Source organism: Labeo rohita, chromosome 9 (assembly GCF_022985175.1).
Source record: "Labeo rohita strain BAU-BD-2019 chromosome 9, IGBB_LRoh.1.0, whole genome shotgun sequence".
NCBI lineage: Eukaryota > Metazoa > Chordata > Actinopteri > Cypriniformes > Cyprinidae > Labeo > Labeo rohita.
Window position 1 is genome coordinate 4,646,741 of NC_066877.1, and position 22,859 is coordinate 4,669,599.

Here is a 22,859-nt window from a genome sequence, read left to right on the forward strand (position 1 = left end):
AACTTATGCATTGCATCTTTTGTTTAAATAGAGTTTAATCTATTTAAACAGTTGTAATCCTAAAGCCCTCTGTAAAGCATATAGAGAATGATCAGATGACTTTCAGACACTCTTTCAGAAGAAAGCTCATGAATGGTTGATGAGATGGGTAGATGAGTAGCGGCTTGTTGCTAGGCAGCATGAGTCCAGCTGCTTCAATCAGAGTCAAGGAGTCTTTGATGCTCTGGGTCAGGTGTCTCTACTGAGCACGCTCAGTACCATCTCAACCAACCCCATGGGTATACAGCCTTACATTGACTGACAGGCCGTTGTGTGAAACTGTCCCCACCATCCTTTCACAGTGACCTTTCCCTGCTTTTTTATCTCATGTTCTCCATCTCTCTCTCTCTGTCCCATCTTCTCCTGACACTATCTCTGTCTAAAGGCGTTCCAGTCAACAGTCGAGTGTCCTCTAAGATTCAGCAGCTCCTAAACACTCTGAAAAGGCCAAAGAGACCTCCTTTACGAGAGTTCTTTGTTGATGACTTTGAGGAACTTTTGGATGGTAGGTTCATACGACTACAAATACCTCTTTCAGCCATGAAACTGTTTGCATTCACTTTATTTACTAAATGCTGATTAGTCTCTGTTCAAGTAATGAGCTTGCTTGCATTTAAATAGTCTGGTTCAGTGTTTGTAAGCTGGCCTGCATTGCGTCCCTCTGAACCCCTCTAGCTCCATCTGTCTACGGTACATTCCACTTCGCTTTTAGACACAAACTCAAACTTCCCTAAGCACTTTCTCTTGGGGGAATTTCCACTCCCATTTTGATATGTGTTCCACTTCATCAAGTGGCTGAGGGAAGTTCATATGGACATACCCTCACAATATTCTCCATGCATTTTAACCAATTAAAAAAATCAATGAAGCTTTCAGACACTTTCTTTATACTTTAATAGTTAGTTTGAGGTGGTTTCTATGGAGTGCATTATTGTATTACGAGGGCGCATCAAAATCCGTGAACACAAATCTATTCTCTCACAGGTGGATTCTCTTCACTCTCACACAAAATGGAGGCGTTTGCTTTCATTTGCATCTGCAAGCTCAGAAACACAAAAAAGTGCATATGACAACGGATGTTAAGCAGTATTTAGCATAACAGTAGTAAATGTATCACGTCTCACACATGTCCCACATTGTCTCGCAAAATCACATCTACTGTCCCGCAACAGATCTATTGCCAGGTGGTATTTTACGCTTAAGCCCTCTATTGTCATATATATTTACTTTCATCGCACAAAAGGGTTCATTGAAATATGAACATGTGAATTGGTATTGGGTGTCTCTGAAATCCTTACTTTTGCTATTTAGTCAAAAACTGCTTTTAAGAACAAGCTACTGACCCAGGAGACAGAAAAATAACACAAAACAACATATTTGAATAAGGAGCCAGGTTAAGGTTATGGATTATGTCTAGCTGATGTATGGTTGAATGCATTTGGAAACTACACTTTGAGGGGTTGAACGCATTTGGAAATGGTTTTCTTCTTTAGCAGCAATAGGTTCAAGTAAGACTTCCGTGATTCTCCTCAATTACATATATAAATCTGCATTTTAGATGATTTCTTAAGGATCATGTGACACTGAAAACTGGAGTAATGGCTACTGAAAATTCAACATTGCAGCACAAGAATAAATTACATTTCAAAATATATTTAAAGAAAACAGTCCTTTTAAATCATAAACATATTTTCACAATATTACTGTATTTTAATCAGTTGCAGCCTTGGTCAGCAGAAGACTTCTTTCAAAAACATTTTTAAAAATCTCGCCGACCCCAAACTTTGAATGGTAGTGCATAAAAACAAAACTCTTGTTCAAGGTTCTTAATTTGTCACATACATATTACATACATATTGAGAAAGTGGAACTGTTTGAACACTGAGAGTGTGAAGTGACCTGCTCCTGTTTCTGTGGTAACAGTGACTTCTCTGATTGGTGAATCTCATTAATTGTTGGAAGGTTTAAACATTATTGCAAATTGTCATTACTGCTAATATGTTAATTTCTCAAAAAAAAAAAAAAAAAAAAAAAAAAATGAGTAGGATGTTTTATTACATACCTTTATTTATATTATATATAGAATTTATTTATCCATATAAACATAACATTGTATGCCATACTTTATTCAGCCTGTATACACAGTCTACAGTGATTCCACAAATTTGTGGGTTATTAAAATTAATAAAATGTCTCAGAAACCCTCTGAATCAATCTCCTCTTCCTTTTTTCTCTCTCTTTGTTTAGTCAGGCCTTTCTTACATGTCTTAAAAGTATACTTTTTTATATTCTCTTAGCAGCAGCATCTTCAGTTTATATTCTGTCTCTCTCTCTGCTTTTCTTTCCTCTTTCTGTTCCAGACACACAAAATCAATCAAATCTATTTAAAGCCGTGTCACATCTCATCCTCAGGATGCATAAGTCACCCTGAGATGCTTCGTGACATTTAAAATCACACTCACATAAACTCTGCTCCAAAACCTAGCGAGCTGCTTACAGTATAAGGCAGCATCCGTCATGAAACCATATAATTGACTGATTGAACACTCTGTATAGGAAGGAGACTCAACTTGGTAGTGATTTCAATAAACCAAAAAGCACACAATGGAATAATAAATTTCATGTAGGTCAGCGTAATTGATTTTTAATTACACTGACTAAATGTCTTGGTATTGCTAAGTATATGTTTATGTATAATCTGCATTCATCTACCTTTGTATTAACTTTACATTGGTGAATATAAGCTTAGTTGTATACAATACTATAATATATTATTTAAGAAAAAAAATCACCGCAGCAGATCTGTAGTTCTGTCTCTGAAATCATTTCTTGTCCTCTACAGTCCAGCATCCAGATCCAAACCAGCCCAAGCCTGAGGGGGGTGAGATGAGACCCTTGAATGGGGAGCCACTAGGGGTGGTCACTAACTGGCCTCCATCATTACTGGCTTCTTTACAGCGCTGGGGCACCACACAACCCAAGAGCCCCTGCCTGACCGCACTGGACAATGCCGGCAAACCCGTCTACACACTAACATATGGTACGGATGTAAAACGTCCTGTTGAATTAAATGTAACAATTTGCATAAAAGCATTTTATTTTGAAGAATTTAAACAAGATTTGAACTAGACTACTTTGTAATGCATTTGTAAATTTATTCATGTTCAAAATCTTGCTAATATACCCTTTGTATTGAATGTGCACTTGTAGTGTCCTTAAAATCTGAAAGATATATTTTTTGAAAACTGTGCTTGCAGATACTATTCATGAAATAAAAGGCTGATTAAAGTGCGCTTTAAGAGAGTTCACTTTGTAAAAATATTAAATTAAAAGTTTTACTTTAAAATGCATTGTCATTATGTTTTATTAATCTTATGTTATTCTTTAAATACATACACATTTTCTGAAGCGTTGACTAATATACTAAAGCGCATTTTTAAACGATTTTAAACATTTTAAATGTTTTAAACAAATCATGTTAACCAATGATTCAAAGGCCCATTCATAAAGAGAGCAATTTATTTTTTTTATTTAGGTTATTAATAAATATTATTTATTTATATTAATTTGAATTGACTGACAGGCCTGAATTAAAAATATGATCAAATACATAACATACTGTACAAGTTTTAATAAAAATGTATATTTTAGTTTATAAATGCTTGTCAGTACACTTTAATCATATTTAAAACAAATATTTATAAAATTAAATATAAAGATGCACATTAGCCCTACTTACGTGGGTCAAAAAATAAATTAGATGTAATTTAAATTAAAGTAAATTTAAACTATAAAACATTCTCATTTAAATTCCAATAACATGCAATTAAGTGTTGTTAAATGATTCATTTAGTTAGTATATAAGTATATTCTTTTAAAGTATATTATTTTCATGACAAATACTCTTTTTAGGAGTATGCTGATGTGTACTTATTTTTCATTGGATTAATCCTATATATATATATATTAATAATTAACTCACCTGAAATGGCATATTAACTCTGATAAGTGATCAGACAGTGCAGGTTTGAATGTTGAATGTAAATATGTTTCCATAGGGAAGTTGTGGACACGGAGTCAGAAACTTGCCTATACACTGCTGAATAAACTGAGCACCAGGAATGAACCACTACTGCGGCCAGGAGACAGAGTGAGTGTCCTTATTATGCATATTCACTCTCATTTTTACACTTGGCATTAACCATCATAGCTCACCCAATTGGAAGTGAACACTGCTAATTAGAGGCATACTGCGTTTTGTGAACCAATCAGTCAAATCATTAAAGAGGTATGTTAAAGGACTGTCTACTCATTAAACTGCACCAAAATGCATGTTAATACCAGGTATAACAGGCCCAAAATAAAATAAGTAAAACAGTAGCAGTAAACAACATTAAAATGAGAGGTTTAATTCCGTTAACCTGTAAATCTATTGTGTTTATCTCCACAGGTTGCACTTGTGTTCCCCAACAATGATCCTGTGATGTTTATGGTGGCGTTTTATGGATGCCTCCTGGCGGAGCTGGTGCCTGTGCCCATAGAGGTGCCACTCACTCGAAAGGTATTAATCTGCATTAAACCAGGCACACAGACAACACTATAAACAGATTTCAATCACAATAGAGCCCCCTGCAGGAGAAGACACAACATGACACCCTGATGTCCTCACATCACATCATTATCCTTGAAAAACAGCTTTTAATTTACAGAACGCAAAACACTAAACAGTCTGAGCACTGCTAGTCAAAAGATGTTTTCTGTTTTCTTAAAGGTGTCAGTATTGGTATCGTGAGCATGTGAGCATGCATGAATAACCAGTCACTCAGACATGTTTTTTTTTCTTCTGTAAATGACCTGAATGTCTCCTATGTAAAGGTTTCATTAGCTGTCTCTGTGCTGCTTTGAAGCGTGTTCGGTTTGATTAATAGAGCTGATGTTCCTGATGGAGACGGCTAATCCTTTAAAACGAAGGACACAATAACACACACCGATCCCTTAGTGCTGTTGTTGAGACTGTGCTATTGCAGACCGTCTGATGAAAGACATAGAGGGAGTGAGTGGACTGCAGATCGGTGTTATATTGATGACTGTCTGTGTCTTTTCTTATCAGGATGCAGGTAGTCAGCAGGTGGGGTTTCTGTTGGGCAGCTGTGGGGTCACTCTGGCCTTGACCACTGATGCCTGTCAGAAGGGTCTGCCTAAAGCACAGACTGGAGAAGTTGTCACTTTTAAGGGTGGGTGATTCTTGTCAGACAGTTACTTCATCTTTATTTAATGGTGCTGTTTCTTCGCCTCAGGTATAATGTGTGTGTGTATGTTTTTACAGGCTGGCCGCGACTGCTGTGGTTTGTTACTGATGGAAAGCATGTTGTAAAACCTCCTAAAGACTGGCATCCTCCAATAAGGGACGCTAGCAATGAGATCGCATACATAGAGGTCAGAACCACACTTAATTAAAAGATCTTGTTTATTTTTAGATAATGACCAGTGGATGGATATATGGATGGATCTGTCTGTCTTTCTCTGACCATTCATTTATCTATCTGTCTATCTATCTATCTGTCCATCCGTCCATCCATCCATCTGCCTATCTGTCTGTTTGTCTGTCTGTCATCCATACATCCATCCACCTATCCGTCTGTCTGTCTGTCTATCATCCATCCATCCATTCACTTATCCATCTGTATGTCTGATTGTCCTCTGTCCATCCATCCATCTATCCATCCATCCATCCACCCATCAATTCATCTGTCCACCTATCCATCTATCTATCTGTCTGTGTGTCTGTCCTCCGTCCATCCATCCACCCATTAATTCATCTGTCCACCTATCCATCTATCTCCATCTATCCATCTACCTGTCTGTCTGTTTGTCTGTCTGTCTATCTGTCTGTCTAGACAGGCATCCACCTGTTTGTCTGTCTGTCTGTCAGTCAGTCTGACTCTGTCTCTACCATCCATCTATCCATCTCTCTACCTATCTGTCTGTGTGTCTATCATCCATCCATCCATCCATCCGTTCATCTATCCACCTGTCTATCTGTCTGTCTGTCCATCCATCCATCCATCATCATCCATCCATCCATCTACCTATTTGTTTGTGTCTATTATCTGTCCATCCATCTACCTATCTGCCTATCTGTGTCTGTCATTCTTCCATCCATCCATACATCCATCCATTTATCCATCCATCCATCCATCCATCCATCCATCCATTCTTCTACCTATCCGTCTGCCTGTCTGTCTATCATGCATCCATCCATCTACCTATCCATCTGTCATTCATACATCCATCCACCTATCTGTCTGTCTATCTATAATCCATCCATCCATCCATCCATCCATCTACCTATTCACCTATCTGTCTGTCTGTCTGTCTGTCTGTCTGTCTGTCTGTCTGTCTATCTATCTGTCTGTCTAGACAGGTATCCACCTGTCTGTCAGTCTGACTCTCTCCACCATCCATCCATCCATCCATCCATCCATCCATCCATCCCTCCACTTATGCATCTGACTGTCTGTCTCTGTTTCCGCCCTTCCATTCAACCATCCATCCACCTACTGTATCTGTCTGTCTGTCTATCCATCTTTTAATCTATCTATCCATCTCTCTAACTGTATGCCTCTCTTTTTGTACACAGTATAAGACCAGTAAGGAGGGCAGCACTATGGGCATCACGGTGTCTCACTCTGCTATGTTGGCTCACTGTCATGCGCTCACACAGGCCTGTGGCTACACAGAGGGTGAGTGTGTGCGACTTACATGCAAACACACAGGCTCTTCTGAGACCGGCCACTGCAGGTCTAGAGTGTCCTACTTCCACTCTCTAAATAACTGCTCACAAACCCTTAATACTCCACACACAGCAGCTACTGCAGTAAAGACACTGTTACCCTCTTCTTCTGCCTCTATAGACTCCTTTAAAAGTGGATTTGTTTACAAATTAGTTAAGATCTGAGACAATGAAAGATTGTTTAAAGTTGTTAATATGATTTATAATGTTTTACCTGATGCTGTCACGTAGACCACAACGTTTTTTGTAAACGCTTTTTGCATTATGTACAAAATGTTTACTGTTATTTTATTCACTTGTATAGGTGAAATTATAACAAATGTTTTGGACTTCAAACGAGATGCTGGTCTGTGGCACGGGGTCCTCGCGGTGAGTCCAACACACGTGTGATTGACATCTGGTGTGATACATTCACATATATTCATACACATGGATATGGAGTTAGATCCCCTCGCACTCATCCAGCTGTCTTTTGCTTTCTTAACCTGTGTCCTTGGCAACTGCTGTCATGGTGATGTATGTTCAGAGTGTGATGAACCGAATGCACGTGATCAGCATCCCATACTCCCTGATGAAGGTCAACCCTCTCTCCTGGATCCAGAAAGTCCACACCTATAAAGGTGAGTGTGCTGCCTAAAGCCAGACTGCCTGTGTGTATCATGATCTTTTAACACAGAGCTATGGCCATCTACATGTGGATGAACCAAATGAACTGATGTGGAATGTAACTGAGGTTTTGATGTAAACATTTATTTAAAATTGCTAACAGGTCATTGCAATTAACTGCATTTTTTCTTCAGATTAAAGGCTCTTTATAGGCTCAATTCCAAGATTCCAGACTTATTTTCTTGATTCTTAAGGAAAAAGGAGGTTAACGTGTGTTGAAGTGAAAATGTGATAAATAAAGATTTGATAAATAAAGACCTGGTTTGAAATGAATAAACTTTGCCATCATTTGCTGTTTCTATCTTCTATTCATTATATTCATTCAATGATGAAGAAATGTACGACTTTAAAAGGAAATATTTCTAAAGCAAAATCAGCATGTTACAATGATTTCGAAAGATTATCTGTATTTTGAAGATCCATTTATAATGTTTAAAAAGACTCACTTTTGCCACCTAAAGGTGTAATGATGTAACTACAGAAAAAAGATTTTGTGAACTTTTCAATTAAAAAAACCTATAATAATAAGCTACTTTTTCAAAAGAGGAAAATATGTAACAAGTACGTTTTTTTCAGCAGATTTTAAGGTTAATAGTTGCTTGCTATATAGACAGTAAATCCCTATTTCACATCATAGTTGTTACTATATTGTTCAGTGTGTAGCAGATAAAAATGCTGTCCATGACCAGAATTATACATTTAGACCCTGTCATCATTGCCAGTGTGGTATCAGGACACTGATTATTACTGCATGTTTACATGCCCTATGTTTTTTAAACAGCACGTGTAGCAGTGGTTAAATCCAGGGACATGCACTGGTCACTTTTAGCCCAGCGGGATCAGAGAGACATTAGTCTCAGTTCTCTCCGCATGCTCATCGTTGCTGATGGAGCAAACCCATGTGAGTATACACTTAGAACAATCTGAGAGCAATCATAATTCCAAATCGAACAGAACACATCCTGAACTGACACCGGAACTTTGTGTATATATTGTATATTGAAATGCAGGGTCTATTTCGTCCTGCGATGCCTTCCTCAACGTCTTTCAGGCCCGTGGGCTGCGGCCAGAGGTGATCTGCCCATGTGCAAGTTCCTCTGAGGCTATGACTGTCGCCATCCGCAGGTATGCCGATGACATTACAGCAACAAACTAAAAAACCACTTCTGTTCTAATGCATGCGTTCTGCCCAGTATACAGTATTGTGCCCAGTTTGGTATTTCATTTCTCCTTAATATGTAATGCATTTCAGTTATCATCTAAGAAATTAAAATGGCAATGTGCAATTGAATTTGCATATGGTAGTATCCTATTCCAAACAAAGAATCATGTTGAATGACTGTGTTTGTGTGTGTTCAGGCCTCCAGAGATGGGTGTTCCTCCTCCGGGTAAGGCAGTGCTGTCCATGAGCGGTCTGAGTTATGGGGTGATTCGAGTAGACACAGAGGAGAAGCTCTCTGTGCTCACTGTCCAGGATGTTGGACAGGTCATGCCTGGAGGTAAAACCTGCTTTACTCTCACTCATGGATGGAAAGTTTCGATTGGATGCATAGTGTGATGGATGTACTCTAGATAAATTCTTTACTTTTTGGCACTTTACGTTTAAAATTCTATTGTTCTGAATTTTTAATACCTCTTGAGGAATAATGTACTGTCTGTGCATCTGTGTGTGTGTGTGCAGCACTGGTGTGTGTGATCCGGGTTGAAGGCACGCCTTACCTGTGTCGAACGGATGAGGTTGGAGAAATCTGTGTGAGTTCCAGCAGCACAGGAATCTCCTACTATGGTCTGCCAGGCATGACTAAGAATGTCTTTGAGGTAAGTGTGGAGAAACAGAAGGTCCAATGTTTTTTTAAACATTTAGTGTTGGTCTTAAAATGTTCAATCAACATAGTGGTAAAATGCAGCCCTAGTGGTAGAAATTTTGAAAATCAAATATTTGAAACTGTCAAAAGTTCATTCTTATTCATTATGACTGGAAGTCTTGTTATTATACTCTACTGAAATTTCTGAGCCTATAAATGAACTAAGTGACTCTTGAAAGACATTTCCCCTAAAGCATTTTCCCTAAACAAAATAGATTAGTTATAATATTTTGTCAGATTCTGGCATAACTTTATATAAGATCTTTATATAAGAAGCCAGCAATTAAGAGGCCAAGCACTAGGCAAGCAAGGCAGCAAGCATCAGAGCAACTGAAGCAATGAGTAATTGAAGCCGTTTTAAGATGTTTTTAGTCAAAATGGGTGAAAAATCGTAGAAACAACCATTAGTAATATGATTTTATGGGTTATCACTTTTGACCAATAGGTGGCACTGTTATCAAATCAGTGTGGTGTGTTAAGTGTGAGGTGACAATTACACACATAAAGTTTGGTGTCAATATATCAAAGCTTTGCTCTAAGATAAAGCCTTAGAGTCATTTTGGCATCATGGTTCAAATTTGTTGCATTGCTATACAAAAACGGTTTTGTCTATCGACACAAAATCCATAACTTTGTGTCGGCACAGTCTGAAGATGATTATGACTCGATTTTGGTAAAAATCAGACAAACGGTCATGGAGGAGTTTAAAAAAGTATGTTTTTAACATAAATCAAAATGGCGGACAGGAAGTTCAGCCAGTTATGGCATAATTAATATGTATGTTATTGGCATGACTCAAGGAATATTTTGAGATCAGTTTCATTACAATAGGCTAATGCAATCAAAGGTTATTAGCGTTTTTTAAATTTCATAATTAATGGTTAATAAATGGCTTATCACTCTTGACCAATAGGTGGCCCTCTTACCAAATTGATGTGGCGTAGTCAGTGTGAGGTGACAATGGCACATACAAAGTTTGGTGTAAATATGTCAAAGCTGACATGGTTTGACTCTGCATGCTCCACCAAATCTAAAGAGACAAGTTATGCTATTTTTGTCCAAAGCATTCAGAAGTTATACGCAAAATTAGCCATTTTTCATATCTCTTGACCACTAGGTGGCGCTGCTCCGAAACAGTGTAGGTAACCTCAGGTCATGGTTGTTATAACACACACCAAGTTTGGTCCCAATACAACAAAGCAGTACAACAAATGCTCTTAGAATTCGTTCATGCGTTATTCAAGAACGTTTTGACTAATCAAGTTGAATTCCATAAACAGGTTTTTTACGCACTATTAAAAACAGCAAAAAAACTAAAAAACTTTTTTTTTCGTTTTTTTTTTTTTGGTGTTCATTCGACTCTGTGTGAGCCAAAGATTCAGAGGAGAAAAGAATTTTCCTTGAACCCTACGGTTCAAAAGTTATTTGCATAAACATGAGTGAAACTTTGGACAAGTGGTGGCGCTAGGGAGTTTGAGTTAGAGACTCCAAACTTGCTATGGCTAATGTTAAGACTATCCTCTATCTGTGTGCCAAATTTCATAACTTTCCTGCAAGAGGTTCTATGGGCTGCCACAGACTCAAGCGGAAGTAACGGAAGAAGAAGAATAAGAAGAAATCTAATGGATATAAGAGATGCCTTCGTAACTTCAGTGCTTGGCCCCTAATAATAAAAACGCCAGCGGATATAATAGGTGCCTTCGGTGCTTGGCCCCTAATAAGGACTTGACAACATTGTAAACTCGACTAAAATTTATTTGTCGTTTTGCTTACTTTCAGACCATTCCAGTCACGTCATCAGGAGCTCCCATCAGTGACAGACCCTTCACACGCACATCTCTCCTGGGTTTCATCGGGCCGGTGGGTTCAGATGTCTTAAAACCATTACTTTTGAAGCAAAACAACTTTTAAGTGTCTTATAAATCAACTCATCTTTTTTGTATTGGGTTTGTTTCTTGAATTACAGGATAATCTGGTGTTTGTGGTGGGAAAAATGGATGGACTGATGGTGGTGAGTGGACGAAGACATAACGCAGATGATGTGGTGGCCACAGCACTGGCCGTGGAGCCCATGAAGTTTGTGTACAGAGGAAGGTAATTCAGCTGGCTGTTATTGTGATCTGATATTTAGATTTTGCAGTGTTTACTTTTGACTTGAGATGAGTATGCATCTCTGCTCAGACTGAAGGCTGCACCTCTGTTCTCTATCAGGATTGCAGTTTTCTCTGTATCGGTGCTACATGATGAACGCATTGTTGTAGTGGCGGAGCAGAGACCAGACGCCTCAGAAGAGGACAGCTTCCAGTGGATGAGTCGTGTGCTGCAGGTGAACACACATACACAGACACACACACAAAGTATTTATTATTAATACACATTATTACACATTTTACTTGCATTGCATCTTGTAGTGCTCATGTAGTCTCATGCAATCTTGTAAGCTCATGTAGTGCTGTTCAGAAGCTATCCATGCATGATATAAAACACTTTAATATAAATACATAAATACTTTACTGATGACTGTTTCTAAAGTAAGAATGAATAGGTGTGTCTGAAGCTTTTACCTGGAATGTGCACAAGAACAGCACTTTCACACACCCATACATATTCTCTTGACCTCTTTTCTGTTAGGCTATCGACAGCATCCATCAGGTGGGAGTGTATTGTCTTGCTCTGGTGCCAGCAAACACATTACCCAAAGCTCCGCTGGGTGGCATCCACATCTCAGAGACCAAACAGCGCTTCCTAGAGGGAGCCCTGCACCCTTGCAACGTCCTCATGTGCCCACATACCTGTGTAACCAACCTTCCCAAACCTAGACAGAAACAGCCGGGTACAGGTGAGTCCTGCGTGTTTGGAGTCGTTGTTTTTTTGCATATTTTGCCCATCATATGACCTGTTGTCTCTACTGGTTCAGAGGTGGGTCCTGCTTCCATGATAGTCGGAAACCTAGTGGCAGGAAAGAGGATTGCACAAGCCTGTGGGAGAGATGTTTCACAGCTGGAAGACAATGATCAGGTAAAGCACACTTTAGCATACTTTGAGTATTATTATTACAGAAATAATATGTTTTAAAAGAATATATTTCGGTGCAAAAAGTCATTTTTGCATTTTAATTTCATTAATATTATCTGCATGTACAATATAACAGTACTTCTAAGATTTGAAGTACACTACAAGTGCACATTCCATACAATTAAGCACACTTTTTCATAAGGGCCGGTACACTGCTTCATCCTGAAGTATATTGTTGATTAAATTTATCATCTCTTCTCTTGTAGTTTCTGTACATGCAGGATGTTCTGCAGTGGAGGGCTCAGGCCACTCCAGATCACCCTCTGTTTCTGTTGCTCAACGCCAAGGTACAAAACTCATCATCCCTCAGCCCTGGAAACACAGTATTCAGTACTCTGATATTCAGTATCAGAGTCAGATTGTGTATATTCACTATCATCTTACTGCATGTGTGTTTAATTTTTTCAGGGTACTGTGGCCAACACAGCCTCTTGTGTACAGCTGCACAAGCGGGCAGAGCGTGTAGCAGTAGCGTTGATGGAAAGAGGCCGACTTAACACTGGAGACCATGTAGCACTCGTTTATCCTCCTGGTGAGAGAAAAGGAGATATATATTTCTACGGTCTAATTAAGGGGTTCGGCTCTCAGGTTTTGTGGGACTTAATTCCTCTTTGTCCATTTGTCTTTGTACTTTGCAGGTATTGATCTGATCGCCACTTTCTATGGCTGTCTATATGCCGGCTGTGTTCCGGTAACTGTCAGGCCTCCACACCCACAGAACTTAACCACAACCCTGCCAACCGTTAAAATGATTGTTGAGGTAACTTCAATCTCTGAATGCAGCACATGCTGTTTACTATAGCCATGATTCCCTAGGAGTAAACAGGAACGCTAGCTCCCCCTTGTGACCAATCTTTATTATTGTATTTTATAGAATTTTGTGGGCAACACTTTAGCAATAATGTTAATTTTGTTAATATTCATTAGGAATCATTAACTAACAATGAGGTTTTTTCCTCTTTATTTATTTATTTATTTATTGATATATTTCAAGATAAATTAACGCCAAATGACTTAAGATAATAAGTCCTGCTTTCTGTATAATACATGTATAAACATTAATATTTATATATATATATATATATATATATATATATTATATATATATATATGGAAACATGTAGGTATCTTCTAAAGCTTCTGAAGGCAGTACTAAATGAAAAAAAAAAAAGATATTTAGTCCAAATTTTCATTCTGTTCAAAAGTTTACACCCCTGGAAACACCACTTTTCCTTATGGAGCATCAGTGAGTGTTTGAACCTTCTGTAATAGTTGCATATGAGTCCCTCAGTTGTCCTCAGTGTCAAAAGATGGATTGTCAGAATGGTTAAAATACACAAAAATGCTGAAAAGCCAAAGAATTTGTGGGACCTGAATAATTTTTCTGAAGTTTAACTGTTCAGGACAAACAAGGGGCTCATGAACAACTATCACTAAACAAAACAAACAAACAAACAAAAAAAACACAGCTGTGGATCATTCAGGTAACAACACAGTATTAAGAGTCAAACATACGTAAACTTTTGAACAAGGTCATTTTTATAAATTCAACTATTTTCTCTTCTGGACTATATGTACATGTCTTTCATGTGAAATATCTTATTCAGGTCAGTACTAAATAAAAAATAACACATTTTGTATGATCCCTCTTATGTTGGTAAAATAATTGACATTTTGCACATTCCTTTGACCTTAGCTGTATGTAAATTATACTGTGTGTATATATGTGTGTATTAATTATTATATATTAATAAGTATTATTTTAGCCTTAAGCCGGTGTCTGATTAATCCCTATCTTCTCTGCTGTAACTTTTCTATCTTGTTGCATGTGTTTGACAGGTCAGTAAGTCTGTATGTATTCTGACAACTCAAGCAATAATGAAACTACTGAAATCCAAAGAGGCAGCGGCTGCTGTGGATGTTAAGACGTGGCCATTGATACTGGACACAGGTAAAGACATCATTTATGCTTGTTATACTATTGTATCATTGCAGTCCTTTATAAAAGAAATGATAAATTCAGTTTATTCATTCTATTCAGATGATCTCCCAAGAAAGAGAATTCCTCAGATCTACAAACCTCCCACCCCAGAGATGCTCGCCTACCTGGACTTCAGTGTTTCCACCACAGGAATCCTTGCTGGGGTCAAGGTGCTGTCTAACCTATCATTCAAATGCCAATAACTCATTCATTTTAAAATCTGGCATTGACATTTCTAACGCTGTGTGTTTTTCGCAGATGTCCCATGCTGCCACCAGTGCCTTGTGTCGCTCTATTAAGCTGCAATGTGAGCTGTACCCCTCTCGCCAGATCGCCATCTGTCTGGACCCCTACTGTGGCCTGGGCTTTGCCCTCTGGTGTCTCTGCAGGTGAGAGACAGTTCACACCATGAATGTGGATGTATTTGGCTATAGTTGAGAAGATAGTGACATCAAAGTTATTTACGTGATGCAAAGTAATGTAAATCATGTTTGTGTTTGCAGTGTGTACTCAGGCCATCAGTCTATTTTGGTTCCTCCTCTGGAGCTGGAGACCAATCCTTCTCTGTGGCTTTCTGCTGTCAGTCAGTATAAAGTACGAGTGACGTTCTGTTCGTATTCAGTGATGGAGATGTGTACCAAAGGCCTGGGCTCCCAGACTGAAGCTCTGCGGGTTAGTTATCCTTCATCTTAGTCTACGTAATGTTGCATATTACAGTATGGCATTTAAATGTATTTTAAATAGCATTTTTGCCAGTTTTTTTGTCCAAAAGTTTGGTGTCAGAAAGTACGTTTGAGGTCAGGGGTTTGTTACATTGAGTTTAACCCTCATCTGTACACCTGCAGTTACGGAATGTAAATCTGTCGTGTGTACGGACCTGTATGGTGGTGGCTGAAGAACGTCCTCGCATCACGCTTACGCAGTCCTTCTCGAAGATCTTCAAAGACTTGGGGCTCTCCTCACGGGCTGTCAGCACCACCTTTGGCTGCAGGGTCAATGTCGCCATTTGTCTTCAGGTGAGTGATGAATTCATGTTTTTCTTTTTCTTTTTTTTTTTTTAGGTGGAAACCCTAATGTGTGCTTTTAAAAGACCTGTTCACATTAAGTGTGAAATTTCACCATGACTTTATGACACGATAAGACAATGCACCCCAAATCTCTTCACACCAAAAGCTAAATGTATCTCTTACATTTTAGCAATGGGTTGTATTTTACATTACAACAAATAAATTAGTACTTTTGTTCAGGTGTGTAACACTTTCTCTATGGCTATCGAAATTTAATATCTCGCTTGGTGTGAAAAGTTGCTTTGTCGCTTTTCCGCATCGCTCTTTGTGTGAATAGGCCTTTATCTGTTGTTATTGTTTTAAAGTCATTTTCTGTACCCTTATGTTCTATTCACTGGCCTGGATGACTGTCTGTAACTGTATGTATGTGTATCTGTTTGTGTATTAAATGTACGCCTGTGTTTGTCTGCTGCTCCATGCCCTCTCGTCAGCCCAACAGGCTGGGCAAGTTGGCTGAGCAGGTACTGTGACCCAGATGGGGACCACAGGGGTGCTAGCAGGGGGCTTCCAGGATGCTTGTAAAGGCTCTGCTTTTCATATGTCTCTGTTTGTGTGTGTATATATGTATGAAATGCTCATATGCATGATATGAAGAATGCTTTGCTTTCAGTGTTTTATTATATTATATTATATTATATTCAGGGTTCCCACTGGTTCTTGAAATCCTTGAAAGTTTGTGAATCTGAAAGAAAAACAAATTGAAGGCCCTGGAAAGTTTTTGAAAATAAACATGCATAGTTACAGGTCCTTGAATGTGCTTGAATTTATATTGTGCAAGAAGTTTTCTGGAAAAAATTCCATATTATTCCCTCCGGTCCGCTAATCTAATGTGTTATTTCGCTAATACTTCATGGCCTATGCATACTAGCTTGCTTGATTTGTGTTAGTCACACGCATTTACACCTTACGCCTTTGAAGTTAACCAAGGTGTGGGAACCCTGTGTATTATTATATTATATTATATTATATTATATTATTTGTGCCAGCACTATAATATTATATTTAAATACTAATGTTACTATTCTAACGTTAGTATTTACTGTATTTAAAAGTTTGGGGTAGTATGATTTTTTAATGTCTTTAAAATAAGTCTCTTATGCTCAGCAAAACTGTTTGAATAGACAGTAAAACAGTAACATTGTGAAATATTATTAAATATTAAACTGTTTTCTGTTTTCAATTTTTACATGTAATTTATTCCTGTGACGCAAAGCTAAATTTTCAGCATCATTAGTCCAGTCTTCAGTGTCACGTGATCCTTCAGAAATCTAATATTCTAATTCTAATATGCTGATTTGCTCAAGAAACATTTAATATTTTTTTATAAATGTTTAAAACTGTTGTGCTTCTTAATATTTTCGAAGAAGCAATTATATTTTTTTCATGATTCTTTGAAAGTTCAGAAATATTTTTGGAATTGTTGCTATTTTTTATAAAGTTATATTATCAACTATATATATATATATATATATATATATATATATATATATTTTTTGGAAGTAATATATATATATATTACTTCCAAAAAATACATAAATTCAAAACAATACAATTTTTTTTTGACCCCAAGCTTTTGAACAGTAGTGTATACATATATTATTTATCAAATATTAGCACACAACTCGCATTCAGAGAATCTCATATATCAAAGTTGAAATCTAATTTTCCAAGTCAGACCGCAACGCAGGGACTGTGACAGATTCTCATGGCACAATGTTTCTTTTGTTTAAAAATAGCATTATTGTATTTAATATTATTCCTAGTAACAGTGTCTCATTTATTCTGACAGATTTTATGCATATGCCTGCTCTGCTATTTACAGCTTTCGTGCTTGGCCCTGCATTTACTGTATATCTACACTAGGCTGTGCCAAAGCAATGCTTGTAGCTGTGCATATAGAGTAGACTCGCTTATATATACAAGCTGTGTTTGCAGTACAGAGGTTACATTCATGAGCAGGTCATTGTAACTGCTTTAATGTCTCATTCCATCCTATAATGCTTTACAGTAAGACACAACAAGAATAAGATGTTTTACAAGATCTAAAGGAAAAAAATATGTTTTTACAGTGACTAATGTACATGGAAGGAAGAAAAATATTTAAAGGCATGGTTCTCCAAACACAATGAAAATCCTGTCATCACTCCTTTGTTGTTAAAAACCTGTGTGACTTGTTTTTCTTCTGTGGAAGAATGTTATTAACCAAACAGTTTCAGTTCTTATTGACTCTCATTCTATATTTGTCAGTACAATGGGGGTCATTGGGAACCAAAACTGTTCATAAAAAACAGTCATACGGGTTTGGAACAACGTCAGACTGAACTGTCCCTTTGAAGAAATCTATGACAAAATTGTTATGAAGGTAAAGTGTGTCATTTCTAAATTTTGGTGAAAATATATTGACTGTTTTCAATCAGGTTGCCCCAAGCATTCACTATTTGTCATTTGTTGTACAAACAAAAACTCACACACTTGTTTGAGCCAATGTTTCTGTGTCAGACTGGCCAAACAAACAAAAGAGCTTGCCTTGATAGCACTACATAACTAGTTTAACATGCAAATGGCTTGTGTCTTCATATTAAGAAAAGTATAGCAAACAAAGACACACTTCGCCTTTAAGAATCCATGTTCATTTTGATAATCTCTCTAAGAAGGTCCTATGTGTCATCACATATAATGTCACTGCCGGTACATGGCAACACAGCACATGTTTTAGTGCCTGAAGGTGGATCAGCAGTAGGAACACACAATCTGTGGTAGCAGATATATTACATGCCTCCAGTGATCCTGATGTTTTTTGTTTCTAGGGCACCGCTGGGCCGGATCCCACCACAGTATATCTAGACATGAGGGCCCTGCGGCATGACAGGTACTATAACAATCACTTCTGGTTTTCTTGATGCTTTTATTCCAGTGTCAATTCATGTTGACTTATGAACTAATTTGTAAATAACTGTGGCTTAGTTATATATGATTTGTTTTTTTCACATCTCTCAGGGTTCGATTAGTCGAGAGAGGCTCACCGCACAGTCTGCCACTGATGGAATCTGGGAAGGTGAGATATACATACACATTTTAGAAATAATAAAAGTTTATAACAAAAGTGGAATAATTCATATTTTTTGATGATTTTGAAAGAAAAAGTGTCTTATTCTTACCAAGGCTGCATTTATTTGATGGAACATACTGTAAAATGGTAATAGTGTGAAATATTATTATTATTATTTTTTATTATTATTATTATTATTATTATTTGTTTTAATTTTAAATGTTCTTAGTGTCACTTTTGATCAATTTTTATGTGTTCTTGCCAATTAAAAGGTTTTTTTTTGTGTATCCAGGTTTCCACAAAAATATTAAGCAGAAAAAAAAATGTTTTCAACATTGATAATAATCAGAAATGTTTCTTGAGCAGCAAATCAGAGTATTAGAATGATTTCTAGAGGATCACATGACACTGAAGACTGGAGTAATGATGCTGAAAATTCAGCTTTGCATTACAGGAATAAATCATGTCAATATATTTTAAAATAGAAAATAGTTCCTTTAAATTGTAATAATATTTAACAATATTACTCTTTACTGTTTTTAGAGTATTTTTGATTTAGAAAAATGCAAACTTTCGTAAGCATAAGAGACTTCTGTCAAAACCTTAATTAATCCAAATCCATTTATTTATTTGTGTTATGTTTCAGATTCTTCCTGGGGTAAAGGTTATAATTGCCAATACAGAGACCAAAGGACCTCTAGGAGATTCTCATCTGGGAGAAGTGAGTTTCAAATGTGAAAGAAAACCACATATGACCTCCAAAATATGACCTAGTGTTACCTCTTATATTATCTCTGCATTATTTATTACCATGTGTAGTGAGTTGATGGGACTGTATTTAAAAACAGATCTGGGTGAGCAGCCCCCATAATGCCACAGGATACTATACGGTTTATGGGGAAGAGGCGTTGCATGCCGATCACTTCAGCACTAGACTGAGTTTCGGTGACACACAGACCGTTTGGGCTCGAACTGGATATCTCGGCTTCCTGCGGCGAACAGAACTTACGGATGCCAGTGGAGGTGCAGTATAAGATGACACACTGACACACTAGTGTCCCATTTTAGGATATTTCTGAGATGATTTTTCAATTAAAATCACATTCAATAAAAAGCTGTTTCAATAAACACCTTGACAAGCTAATATCTGAATTTTGTATTTAGTTGTAGTATTTGTCTATATTTTTTTGCTGTGTATTCTTATCAAACATAATGAAAAAAAAAAATCTGTTGTGCCATCCAATGAATCATTTATGTTTTTGCATATTATTCTAGAGCGGCATGATGCCTTGTACGTGGTTGGTTCTCTAGATGAGACTCTGGAGCTGCGGGGAATGCGCTACCATCCCATTGATATTGAAACATCTGTGATCAGGTCACACAAGAGCATTGCAGAGTGGTAAGATTTTAATGGATAAAGATTTTATTTAAATCTTTATTTAACTGTAATACAGTGGCATGCAAAGGTTTTGGAACCCCTTGCAGAATCTGTAAAAATGTAAATAATTTTAACAAAATAAGACAGATCATATAAAATGCATGTTATTTTTTATTTAGTACTGCCCCGACTAAGATGTTTTACATAAAAGATTTTTACGTATAGTCCACAAGACAAAAAAATATCTGAAATTATTAAAATAACCCCCTTCAAAAGGTTGGGAACCCTTGTTTCTTAATACTGTGTGTGGTCACCTGGATGATCTATGACTGTTTTTTTTTGTTTTGTTTTGTTTAGTGATAGTGGTTCATGAGTCCCTTGTTTGTTCTGAACCGTTAAACTGAGCACAGCTCTTCAAAAAAATCCATCCTTCTTCTTCAGTTTTCCAGCATCTTTTGCATATTTGAAACCTTTCCAGCAGTGACCGTATGATTTTGAGATCCATCTTTTCACACTGAGGACAACTGAAGGACTCAAACACAATTATTAAAAAAGGTTTATGCACACAGTGCATTAAGAGTGAGGTGGGGGGAAACCTATTTTAATGTGAAGATCAAGGTAAATTGTACTTAATTTGTCTTCCGGGAAACATGCAAGTATTTTCTGTTGCTTCCGAAGGGCAGTACTAAATGGAAAAAATTATAGTTCAACAAAATAAGAAAAATTTGGACATCTTCATCCTGTTCAAAAGTTTTCACCCCCGGCTCGTAATCCATCATGTTTCCTGCTGGAGCATCAGTGAATGTTTGAACCTTTTTTAAACCTTTGACAGTGCTAAATTAAAAAAAAACAAACAAACAAACAAAAAAAAAACATGTATTTTGTATGATCTCTCTTATTTTGTTAAAATTATTCACATTTTCACAGATTCTGCAAGGTCTTGTCACTGTATAAACTTTCTTTTTAACTATTTATTTAACAGCTGAGCATTTTATCATTTTCATTGTTTAGTACATCCATAACACTAGCTTAAAAGTACCATGCCTAATCAGTGTCTTTGTAAATATTTGAACATTGTTTAGATAAGTTACTTTTCCTGAGAAGCTAAATTGACAAAAACATTAAAGGTTTGGAGTTGAAAAAGGCATGCTGTCAGTTACCTTATTTCCTGATACATTTTTTCACTGGGCTGGTCTACTCATTATCATACTCAACTATAATGTAGTCAGCTAACATTAAAAAGAGGAACTGCTGTAAACAGGACAACAGCATTTTTGTGATAATCACCTGCAAGCCACAAATGCTTTCGACTAAGTTTCATTTTACTGGAAGCACTCCTTTAAGACTTCCTGAAAACTGTTTTCAATATGAATATCTTGATATAAAAGATTTAATTTTGTTCCATTTTGTATTCGATTTACTTTTTTCAACATTCATATTTTGCAGTGTAGATATTCTGCATTTAGTACTTAGTGCCTTTCATCTTCTCACTCTCTATCTCTCCCTCTCTTCAGTGCTGTGTTCACATGGACGAATCTATTGGTGGTGGTTGTGGAGCTTGAGGGATCAGAACAGGAAGCCCTGGATCTTGTTGCTTTGGTGACCAACGTGGTTCTGGAAGAGCATTATCTCATAGTGGGGGTCGTTGTGGTGGTGGACCCTGGTGTCATTCCTATCAACTCAAGAGGGGAGAAGCAGCGAATGCACTTGCGGGACGGCTTCCTCGCCGACCAGCTGGACCCTATATATGTGGCCTACAACATGTGAGAATGTGTAACATGGAGGAGGAACCAGATGCCAGAAAAATCTGCATATGCAAATATACAAAGGAAGCGTTAGGGGGAAGTTTGGACAGGCTTGCCTCTTCCTCCATTAACATGAAGAGTCCTTGATGGAGCTATGCAGTTTATTTTTATATCAAACTGTCAGAATGCCTTGCAAATAAAACTCTGATTCAGTGGTCAGGGCAAATGACTTGATTTCATCTCCTGTTTTATTGTGTGACACAATTATGAGTTCAGTTTTTATTCAAGCACACTTGTCCTGCACATGCGACACGTGCGTGTTGAATGTTCCCTGTGTGTGTGGAGGGCCGGCCCAAAAGGGCAGAGGAGTGCCTGATGTCAGATCCAGATTCCAGGACTATGTCTTTGTAATTTCAAGGGCAAGTGAAAATGTAATGCACTTCATTTCAGTGCATTACTATTGCCAATGTTGTAGCTGTAAAAAATGCACAAACCAATTTTTGCTTGGTTTGTTCTCTTTTTACATGCAAATCATTGATAAATGTTTTATCTGGAGACCAAATGGAAATAAGGAAATGGATATCTGAGTCTTTGTTTGCAAGAAAGCAGTACTGAAGGTGTGCTGTGGATATGCTGCTCCATAAATTTACAAGCTTATGCATTCCCAGCGTGCATTTCAACATGGGCCTTAATTATTTTTTTTTCCATATGCCTGTGGACTGTTTGTTATTTGTATTTTCCCCCATTCTTTATTACAATGTTTCATTCATGTGCAAGCTTTTAGACTGTGCAGGACAGGAATCAGGGTAAAAACAGTGAATAGATGAGGAGTCTTATTCAGGTAACCAAGTCCCAATCTGAAAAATATTTCTGCTCAAATTTACATTATGTACAACATTTCAAGTTTGAGTTATTTTTTACAGTATCACCATTCCTGACTAGATTAACTTATATTCCTGCAGATGAATGTATGAAGGTGACATTTTTGGTCTCCTACATATATCTGATTGAAAAGAAAGTAGCCTTTTCCATTAATTCATTAAAACATACCAAACAGATGGGATCATTATTTCAGGAAAAAAATGACCACTGCAGGTGATGGCTTTTATTCTTCTTTCATTACTGTGTTAAAGTGTGATATTTGCTTGTAGACAGCACTGTAAAAACCACTTCTAATCGAGGTTTCATTTCTTGATCAAAC

The 22,859-nt window shown here is 37.3% G+C and overlaps 1 protein-coding gene across 5 annotated transcripts in view; it reads left to right on the plus strand.

The window, feature by feature from the left end:
- dip2a (disco-interacting protein 2 homolog A) overlaps positions 1-22,802 on the plus strand; it is a 139,210-nt gene extending 116,408 nt beyond the window's left edge. For all 5 annotated transcript variants that reach the window (XM_051119267.1, XM_051119270.1, XM_051119269.1 and 2 more), the window contains 32 exons: positions 425-544; positions 2,882-3,079; positions 4,098-4,189; positions 4,490-4,600; positions 5,150-5,273; positions 5,366-5,475; positions 6,680-6,782; positions 7,137-7,201; positions 7,359-7,452; positions 8,280-8,399; positions 8,509-8,623; positions 8,858-8,997; positions 9,180-9,316; positions 11,143-11,223; positions 11,330-11,457; positions 11,575-11,689; positions 11,995-12,202; positions 12,281-12,381; positions 12,645-12,725; positions 12,847-12,970; positions 13,077-13,198; positions 14,278-14,389; positions 14,480-14,589; positions 14,678-14,808; positions 14,923-15,091; positions 15,265-15,435; positions 18,294-18,355; positions 18,484-18,541; positions 19,182-19,256; positions 19,384-19,558; positions 19,811-19,934; positions 21,428-22,802. In XM_051119267.1, the coding sequence (XP_050975224.1) occupies positions 425-544; positions 2,882-3,079; positions 4,098-4,189; positions 4,490-4,600; positions 5,150-5,273; positions 5,366-5,475; positions 6,680-6,782; positions 7,137-7,201; positions 7,359-7,452; positions 8,280-8,399; positions 8,509-8,623; positions 8,858-8,997; positions 9,180-9,316; positions 11,143-11,223; positions 11,330-11,457; positions 11,575-11,689; positions 11,995-12,202; positions 12,281-12,381; positions 12,645-12,725; positions 12,847-12,970; positions 13,077-13,198; positions 14,278-14,389; positions 14,480-14,589; positions 14,678-14,808; positions 14,923-15,091; positions 15,265-15,435; positions 18,294-18,355; positions 18,484-18,541; positions 19,182-19,256; positions 19,384-19,558; positions 19,811-19,934; positions 21,428-21,680 (3,929 nt within the window). In that variant the 3' untranslated portion in view covers positions 21,681-22,802. The remainder of the gene's footprint in view (positions 1-424; positions 545-2,881; positions 3,080-4,097; positions 4,190-4,489; positions 4,601-5,149; positions 5,274-5,365; positions 5,476-6,679; positions 6,783-7,136; positions 7,202-7,358; positions 7,453-8,279; positions 8,400-8,508; positions 8,624-8,857; positions 8,998-9,179; positions 9,317-11,142; positions 11,224-11,329; positions 11,458-11,574; positions 11,690-11,994; positions 12,203-12,280; positions 12,382-12,644; positions 12,726-12,846; positions 12,971-13,076; positions 13,199-14,277; positions 14,390-14,479; positions 14,590-14,677; positions 14,809-14,922; positions 15,092-15,264; positions 15,436-18,293; positions 18,356-18,483; positions 18,542-19,181; positions 19,257-19,383; positions 19,559-19,810; positions 19,935-21,427) is intronic.
- Positions 22,803-22,859: the final 57 nt, after the last annotated feature.